The sequence below is a fragment of the Bison bison genome, unplaced genomic scaffold, assembly GCF_000754665.1.
Source record: "Bison bison bison isolate TAMUID 2011002044 unplaced genomic scaffold, Bison_UMD1.0 scf7180017864460, whole genome shotgun sequence".
In the NCBI taxonomy this organism is placed as follows: domain Eukaryota; kingdom Metazoa; phylum Chordata; class Mammalia; order Artiodactyla; family Bovidae; genus Bison; species Bison bison.
Genome location: NW_011495022.1, coordinates 2,784,874 through 2,794,995, shown reverse-complemented (window position 1 = coordinate 2,794,995; position 10,122 = coordinate 2,784,874). Strand labels below are relative to the sequence as shown.

At 39.4% G+C, this 10,122-nt stretch overlaps 1 protein-coding gene across 1 annotated transcript in view; it reads right to left on the bottom strand.

Annotated features, from left to right (window-relative positions):
• The window catches only part of LOC105002922 (cytochrome c 2), a 19,112-nt gene extending 10,607 nt beyond the window's left edge, over positions 1-8,505 (bottom strand). The window contains exons 1-2 of the mRNA XM_010859771.1: positions 8,392-8,505; positions 2,867-3,041 (exon numbers count right to left, since the gene is read on the bottom strand). Of these exons, the coding sequence (XP_010858073.1) occupies positions 2,867-3,035 (169 nt within the window). The 5' untranslated portion in view covers positions 3,036-3,041; positions 8,392-8,505. The remainder of the gene's footprint in view (positions 1-2,866; positions 3,042-8,391) is intronic.
• Positions 8,506-10,122: the final 1,617 nt, after the last annotated feature.

Sequence of the window (10,122 nt, the reverse complement as noted above, 5' to 3'; positions counted from 1 at the left end):
AGTTCCCCATCTATTTCCCATGAAGTGATGGGACCGGATGCCATGATCTTCATTTTCTGAATGTTGAGTTTTAAGCCAACTTTTTCACTCTCCACTTTCACCTTCATCAAGAGGCTTTTGAGTTCCTCTTCACTTTCTGCCATAAGGGTGGTGTCATCTGCATATCTGAGGTTATTAATATTTCTCCCGGCAATCTTGATTCCAGCTTGTGTTTCTTCTAGTCCAGCATTTCTCATGATGTACTCTGCATATAAGTTAAACAAGCAGGGTGATAATATACAGCCTTGACGTACTCCTTTTTCCTATTTGGAACCAGTCTGTTGTTCCATGTCCAGTTCTAACTGTTGCTTCCTGACCTGCATAGAGGTTTCTCAAGAGGCAGGTCAGGTGGTCTGGTATTCCCATCTCTTTCAGAATTTTCCACAGTTTATTGTGATCCACACAGTCAAAGGCTTTGGCATAGTCAATAAAGCAGAAATAGATGTTTTTCTGGAACTCTCTTGCTTTTTCCATGATCCAGCAGATGTTGGCAATTTGATCTCTGGTTCCTCTCAGTCGTGTCCAACTCTCTGTGACCCCATGAACTGTAGCCCATTAGGCTCCTCTGTCAATGGAATTTTCCAGGCAAGCATACTGGAGTCTTGTTGCCATTTCCTACTCCAGGGGATCTTCCCAACCAGGGATCAACCCTATGTCTCTTGTGTCTCCTGCATTGGCAGGTGGATTCTTTACCATTGTACCACCCAGAAAGAACTCTTAAAACCTGACAAAAAGTCAATTCGAATAAAAAATGGGTAGAGAATATCAACAGACATTTTTCCAAAGAAAATATACAAATGGCCAACAAGCACATGAAACAATGTTCAGCATTATGGATCATTAAGGAAATACAAAGCAAAGTCACCAACGCTACTTCCTACCCACTGTTGCTATTGTTTTTAGTTGCTAAGTTGTGACCAACTCTTTTGAGACCCCATGAGCTGTAGCCCACCAGGTTTCTCTGTCCATGGGATTTCCCAGACAAGAATACTGAAGTGGGTTGCCATTTCCTTCTCCCAAGGATCTTCTCAACCCAGGGATCAAACCCACATCTCCTGTATTGCATGCAGATTCTTTACTGCTAAGCTACCTGGGAAGCCCTCATATCCACTAAAACGGCAGTAAAAGAGAAGAAAAGGAAATCACAAGTGTGGGTGAGTATATAGAGAAATAAGAATCCTCCTCCATTGACGATGGAAAAGAAAAATGGTGTAACCACTGTGGAAAATAGTTTGCTGCTGCTGCTGCCGCCAAGTCGCTTCAGTCGTGTCCGACTCTGTGCGACCCCATAGACGGCAGCCCACCAGGCTCCCCTGTCCCTGGATTCTCCAGGCAAGAACACTGGAGTGGGTTGCCATTTCCTTCTCCAATGCATGAAAGTGAAAAGTCAAAGTGAAGTCGCTCAGTCATGTCAGACTCTTAGCGACCTCATGGACTGCAGCCTACCAGGCTCCTCCGTCCATGGGATTTTCCAGGCAAGAGTACTAGAGTGGGGTGCCATTGCCTTCTCTGGGAAAATAGTTTGACTTTTCCTCAAAAAGTTATTAACTGATCCAGCAATTTCACTCCTACGTATAGATTTAACGTAACTGAAAACAGGGATTCAAACAATTTTTCACAAATGTTCACAGCAGTACTGCTTAAAATAGGTACAAGGTGGAAACAATACAAATGTCCATCAATTGATAAATGAATTAAAAAATTATATATATATATATATATATATACACATACACACAGACACATATATATATGCAATGGAATATTACCCAGCCATAAAAAAGTAATAAAGTACTGATATATGCTTCAAGTTCAATGAAAATATGCTAAGCAAAAGAAGTCAAACACAAAAGATCATATATTATATGATTCCTTTCATATGAAATATCCAGAGTAGGGAAATCCATTGAGACAGCAGATAAGTGATTGCCAAAGGCTGGTAGTTACGAGATAGATACGAGGAGTGATTATTTAATGGGTACGAGGGTTTTTCTGGGATAACAAAAAAGCTTTGAAACTACAGAGGTGGTGATTGTACAACACTGTGGATACAGTAAATGTTTCTGAATTTTACACTTCAAAATGGCTAATTGTATTTATGTGAATTTCATCTACTAGAAAAATAAAAAGAAATATAAAATAAAATAAAATAAAATAAAAATCTTTCCAAACAGTAGTATAGTAGTGATATGAAATTTGGACCAGTAAGAAATGCTCAGATGCCAAGAACAGTTCAAAACAGAGAAGTACTTTATTTTTTAAATGAATGCTAACTATATTTATAAATATATATAGATATAGATATCTCCAGGAGTAATAAATTGCTTTGCAAACATATTAGTCTTTTGCAACTATTTTTAATTTCAACCTAAAATTAACTGCCATCTACATACCTTCTATCCAACAAAGAAATGACTGACTATACTTTTTCAAGCTGAAAAATAACTGAATATACTTTTTCAAATTGAATATACTTTTCCACCCTGCTAAGAATCACTACCAGAAATAGAAAACTACCATTATGCCATTAAAACATAATTTGATTTTTTAAATTCAGCTTATGCTTTTTCAAGATAAATGTATTGCTAAAAATGAAGTGTCTTGTATAGGCAAAAAATTAATGCTACAGAAGATTGCTAATCTTGCTGATAAAAACATGACCAGTTATCCAAACACAGATCTTTTGATATACATTAATATTTCTGTAATATAAACGTAGATTTCATTTTTAATACTGCAAATTAGGAAATTATTATAATATCAAATCCTGTGTTTTCTTCTTTGCTACAAAGTTTCTGGTTCTCTCCAACAACTGCCTAGCTTTTACCTTTGTTTTTGTTTGCCTCGGTATAAGAAAATCCTGGCGCTTGTCCTGTTTTTCTGCCAAAAAGGCCCCAGAGATTTGGACCAGTCTTGTGTTTTCCGCCTTTCTCCACTGTGTGGCACTGAGCACATTTTTGAATAAAGATCTTCTTGCCTGCCTCAGCATCTGCCATTTTGTTCTGCAATGAAACATTAAAACCACAGACCAAAGAAAATATCAGATTTGCAAAGCTGGAGAAAAAGGAATTTCAACACTTTGACTGAAGTATTAATGATATTAAACCAAAATATAATTTAAAGCATGTGCTTTGAATTCTGAGTGCTCAAAAACACAAACATAGCATTCAGTTTTATAAAGAATTGTCTCATTTATCAGATTTATTTTTAATTTCTAGCTATAGCTACTTTAGAAACTGCTATTGGTATAAGCCTGGTTTTACGTCAGCCTTCAGACAATTATGGGGTTCTCTGGTGGTTCAGACGGTAAAGTGTCTGCCTGCAATGTGGGAGACCTGGGTTCAATCCCTGGGTTGGAAAGGTCCCCTGGAGAAGAAAATGGCACCCCACTCCAGTACTCTTGCGTGGAAAATTCCATGGACAGAGGAGCCTGGCAGGCTATAGTCCATGGGGTCGCAAAGAGTCAGACATGACTGAGCAACTTCACTTCTTCACTTCTTCAGACAATTATAGTGATTTACCTAAATCAATTATATTCTTTCTTTTCACTTCCAAAAAGTACATGTGTAAAAAATTATGTGAAGCATATATGTCTAAATTGGTACTTCCTCACTTAAAAATAAAGATAGAACAAGTTGGAAAGATGATTAAATACAATGTTTATTATAAGTACTTATATGCCTGCAATAATAGACAAAACTATAAAATACCATGCAGAATGAGGCTACATATGGAATGAGGCAAGATACATATAATATATAATTTCATGTTTACTTTACACTCTAAGTGGTAAACAAATCTACCAAGACTAAATCAAGCATTACCTGAAAATAATTAAATAACAATATTGAGTTCAGTCAGCATTAGTATACATAGCAGAAAATACGTGGTCCTAAGTAGGAAAGATTTTATTTTATGGTGATAGACATACACAATAAATTCTGTACAAAGATACTTTTGTTAAGACTGCCCAAAACTCTACTGGGTACCTAAATAAATGCCTCATCCATGTAAAATGATATAAAAACTAAAATAATTTGAACTTATTGAACAAATATAGCTTAAAATGCTAATGACTGCAGTACCTTGGTTTTGTTTTCCTGCAGCTTGCGTTCTTTGAAGAATGGGTGCTGGGGCAGTGGAAGTGGGGATGGATTCCAACATAAGAGTTACTGTTACAGACATCATGAAAATTCCTAATTCTTTGACAGGTTCTAGGCACATTTTTACCTTCATAGCTCAATTGAGAAATAGAAAATGTTTGTGTTATTCTGACAATATTGAAAAAACAATACTGTTTAACTAAAGTAACTATCCTGGAGAAGGGCATGGCAACCCACTCCAGTATTTTCACCTAAAGAATCCCATGGACAGAGGAGCCTGGCGGGCTACAGTTCATGGGGTTTCAAAGAGTTGGACACAACGGACATGACTTAGCACGCCAAGTAACTATTACAGTGAAACTAGTATTTCATCTGTATGTACCATGTGCATGCATGCATGCTAAGTTGCTTCAGTTGTGTCCAGCTCTGTGGGACCCTATGGAATGATGCTAAAGCTGAAACTCCAGTACTTTGGCCACCTCGTGCGAAGAGTTGACTCATTGGAAAAGACTCTGATGCTGGAAGGGATTGGGGGCAGGAGGAGAAGGGGACAACAGAGGATGAGATGGCTGGATGGCATCACTGACTCGATGGACATGAGTCTGAGTGAACTCCGGGAGTTGGTGATGGACAGGGAGGCCTGGAGTGCTGCGATTCATGGGGTCGCAAAGAGTCAGACACGACTGAGCGACTGATCTGATCTGATCTGATCTGATGGATTGCAGCCTGCCAGGATCCTCCGTCTGTGGGATTCTCCAGGAAAGAATACTGGTGTCGGCTGTCACGCCCCACTCTAGGGGATCTTCCTGACCCAGGGATCGAACTTGTGTCTCTCCATTGGCAAGAGATGTAGCTACTGCATTGGCAGGCAGGTTCTTTACCACTACCAGCACTACTAAAAATACCACTACTACTTATGTAGAAACCCAAATCAGTGTCAATAATCCACTTAAAGGGAGGACAGAAGTTTTCTTTGGGCAGTATCCAAAACAATTCAACTGTTAATCAGTGCTTTAGGTCTAATGCTTGGGGCTGATGGTGCACTGGGATGACCCAGAGGGATGGTATGGGGAGGGAGGAGGGAGGAGGGTTCAGGATGGGGAACACATGTATACCTGTGGCAGATTCATTTTGATATATGGCAAAACCAATACAATATTGTAAAGTTAAATAAAATAAAATAAAATAAAAAAGAAAAACACTTTATCCAAGAGAAGATTACTTTAAAATTCCAAACTTAAATCAAAATACTGCATTCAATTTCTAACTAGGTGAGTTCTATCAACTTTCTGTATAGGTACAGAATTCACTGAACCTTTGAATAAAGGACATAGAGAGGAAAACCTGAGTCACTAAAACAAACATATGGCCTTTAGTAAAATGTATTCACTACACCAGTAAAGCTTGTGTAATACAAAAACATTAGGGAGGGGACATATGTATACTTACGGCTGGTTCATGCTGTTGTATGGCAGAAATCAACACAACACTGTAAATCAATTATCCACCAATTAAAAATAAACTAAAAAAAAGAATCTACGAGAACCCAAATGTCATCTCAGTACTAAAGGAAACTTTCTTTCCAATTTTTATATAAAGCAGAAAGATCAGATTGATTTTTATACCAATTAAATTTTACCGGTAATTCAGGAAACTAGACTTTAAAAAAAGGATAAAACAAAATATTTTGCTTATTAACACAGATTTTACATGCAAGTCACTAAGAAAATATATACTGTCACTGTTCAAACTATCAGTATTTAACACAAAACACTGCTGCCGTCTTTAATCACTGCTGTGCAAGTATCTAAGATCCCTCTTCAAAGTGCATTAAAACCAGTAGATTCAGCAATGGCAGCAAGGGAGGACACAAGAAGACCAGGAAGGATCTCAAGGGAAGTCATTTTGTCTTATAATCATTTGGCACTCTACTAGTACTTAGTAACTAAGAAGAAATATCTCACTGAAATAGACAAAGATATGATATCTGGTATGAGAATGATCACTCATCCAAAAACGAATTCTAAAACTAAATAGACCAAGATAAGAGTATCAAGCAATTACACATGCTTACTTAATGCCAGGCATATTCTAATGTGTAAGCCTGTACACATTATTAATGTATTTAATCTCCACGCCAGCCATGTGAGATAGATACTATTAACATCTCCGTTTTTTATGGATGAGAAAAATGAAGCACGTAGAGCTCATTTCAAGTCATAAGCTGAAAAGTAGAGAGAGATGGTGAAAGATGAGAGAATTACATCTATAATCCTAGATTTTTAATTTCAACAATTCCCTTCTAAGAGTGATTGAGGCAACCCTGTGTTGAACATAATGTCTGACACACTGCAGCTGCTAAACTGAGTGAAAATACTTAACGAGGAGTAAGTGAAAAAACTTTTTAATACTGGTACATACCACTGACATTTCTAATTTTGCCCATAAAAAGAGGAATGTGGTAAAAAAACAACTAAGATACCATTAAAGTCTAAGAAGTCCATATAACTGAAGTGATGAAAGAGGAAAGAGAAGCTCACTAGAATATTTTAAGGATGAATACTACACTGATTTTAACAAATTCAGTGGGATTATGCATGTTGTAGTGGGAAAAAACACTGGAGTGGAATGTATCACAAAGATGTGACCCTGGGTAAATCGTTTCATGTTTATGAACCACATGCATAGGTGTTTCTATAGTCTTTCTCCTTGCTAATCTGCTGTACTTGAACCTATGACCTGGAACAAGAATCCAGCTTTCCAAACTCCTAATTGCCAAAGAAAGTTCAAACTATCACACAATTGCACTCCTCTCACATGCTAGTACAGTAATGCTCAAAATTCTCCAAGCCAGGCTTCAACAGTACATGAACCGTGAACTTCCAGATGTTCAAGATGGATTTAGAAAAGGCAGAGAGGCACCAGAGATCAAATTGCCAACATCTGCTAGATCATCGAAAAAGCAAGAGAGTTCCAGAAAAACATCTACTGCTGCTTTATTGACTATGCCAAAGCCTTTGACTGTGTGGATCACATCAAACTGCAAAATTCTTTAAGAGATGGGAATACCAGACCACCTGACCTGCCTCCTGAGAAATCTGTATACAGGTCAAGAAGCAACAGTTAGAACTGGACATGGAACAACACACTGGTTCCAAATCAGGAAAGGAGTAGTCAAGGCGGTTTATTACCACCCTGCTTATTTAACTTATATGCAAAGTACATTATGCAAAATGCTGGGTTGGATGAAGCACAAGCTGGAATCAAGATTGCCAGGAGAAATATCAGTAACCTCAGGTAAGCTTTTGAACTGCGGTGTTGAAGAAGACTCTTGAGAGTCCCTTGGACCGAAATAGAGATCCAACCAGTCCATCCTAAAGGAAATCAGTCCTGAATATTAATTAGGACTGATGCTGAAGCTGAAACTCCGATACTTTGGCCACCTGATGCGAAGAACTGACTCCTTGGAAAAGACCCTGATGCTGGGAAAGACTGAAGGCAGGAGAAGGGGAGGACAGAGGATGAGATGGTTGGATGGCATCACGCACTCGATGGACATGAGTTTGAGTAAGCTCCCGAAGTTGGTGATGGACAGGAAGGCCTGACGTGCTACACAGTCCATGGGGTCGCAAATAGTCGGACACTGAGCGACTGAATTGAATCTCAGCATGCCACCACCTCCTTTTGGAGGCTGACTTCTGCTAAACATGGGCTGAAGGTTCGGCTCAAAATCAGTCCCATCCAGAAATCAGAAGGGCTGCAGCGAGGCCCCTGGTAGAAACAGTCAGAATTCTGTTTTACTTAAGACTACTCAGGCCCCACCTGGCTAGGGCTAAGGGAGAGCTTCTTACTATCCGGACGGTTGGGATACTCCTCTCTGAGTGAGCTAAGTCACTTTAGTCGTGTCCGACTCTGTGCGACCCCATAGACGGCAACCCACCAGGCTCCCCCGTCCCTGGGATTCTCCGGGCAAGAACACTGGAGTGGGTTGCCATTTCCTTCTCCAATGCGTGAAAGTGAAAAGTGAAAGTGAAGTCGCTCAGTCGTGTCCGACTCTTTGCAACCCCATGGACTGCAGCCTACCAGGTTCCTCTATCCATGGGATTTTCCAGGCAAGAGTACTGGAGTGGGGTGCCACTGCCTTCTCCGTCTCTGAGTGAACCCAGGCCTAAATTGTATCGTGGTCCATAACGGTGTTCAGATCACATGAGGTCGCAGGCCACTCCCTCCTAGCTAGTCCCATACTTACCTCAGGGCCAGTGGCTCCGTCCTCTGCCTCCTTGCAGAACCTTTAGCGTCAACGTGCAGCTGTGAGCCACAGTCTGTCCTGAGATCAACGCTGGCGATACCGCAGCAGCGCCTCAAAGACTGTACTGCTGGCCCAGCCCAGCACGTGCTTCTGGGACGACGTCGGCCAATGGAAGGCGGGGCTCCGTCGGCACTGCTGATTGGTCCTCAAATCCCGCAGGAACGCAACTCTCGCAGGAGCAAAAAAACCTAGCATTGCAGAGTTGTTACTGATTGAGTTTAAATGTGACAAAATGTTTATTTCTTTAACTTTTACCTAACTTAAGAGTTATCTATGTATATTCACAGTAAATACCAGTTCTTGCTTGAGGTAGGAACTCAACATTTTATGAATGATTCATTAGTGTTTGACTGTGGGAATCAAATCACGTCAATAAAAGAATAAGGCAAGTGCTTACTGGGGGCAAGACGCTGTGCCAAGCAACTTGGAAGGACAAACTCTGAACTGAAGTTCCAATTTTCATTGAGGTATAATCCAGCTGGGGCAAGATTAAAGTACATTAAAAGTTAAATCATTATAAATGAGCTACATAGAAGTGCAATAAATAAGAACTGACAGCAAAGTTGCAAGCTGCCTGTTTAATCGCCAAAAGAACAACAGACTAGAGCATGAATAGAAACAGAGAATGCGTCCTGAAGGAGCGAGGGAGGGAGATATAAGGGAGAGGACTGAGAAAGCTTTAAGAAGACGAGGGTATTGAAGGCAGACGGGTGAGAAAGCCAAAGCTGTGTTTAGGAAAACGTGAGGGGGAAAGTAGTTCACCTGTGGTTACACGATTACCTCAGTGAGATGTGAGTGGTAAAGGCTATTAACAGAGAAATAAAAATATTAAAATAATTTAGCTTATTAAATTTTGTGTTAGGTAAGTGCAAGATTTACCCATATTCTCTGGAGTGCTGTCCAATAGAACTTTCTACTATGATGGAAATATTCAGCGTGGACCCCGTCTACTAGCTGCAAGTAACTTTGAGCACTTTAAGTGTGACTCACGCGACTAACTGAATTTTTTATGAGTTTAGAGTTAACTTTAATTAATTTCAAATTAAATAGCCACAATTAACAGATGGTTGAATGAAACTAAGTGGTACCTATATGTTCTGTCCTGTGAGCCACATATTTAAAAGATGTATGTCATCAAATTGAATCAAAAAGAGAGAAAAATCTGGTGTTACATATTATCTCAAACTCAAAGACGACCAAACTCAGGAAATAAAATGAGACTACCATTTCTTGAGTGCATACCACATGCCAAGTTAGGCACTTGTGTACATTATCAGTAGCCTGTAGACTTATAGATGGGAAAATGGAGACTCTGGACCATATTCATGCAGAACAATCTGAAAGTTACTAATTGATCACCAATAAATATCAGTGAAAATATTTTAAAATCCAGTAAAAATTTGCAAATAAGGCAAAACATTTTTACTTAATCAGATATAATATATAATTATAATTATATATAATTATGCATCCCAGACAGTAAAGAATCTGCCTGGAATGCAGGAGACCCAGGTTCAATTCCTGGGTCGGGAAGATCCCATGGAGAAGAGCGTGGCAACACATTCCAGTATTCTTACCTGAAGAATCCCATGAACAGAGGAGCCTGTTCATAAATATGTGGTCATTACCACAGTCCACAGGGTCGAAAAGAATCGGACATGACTAAAGCAA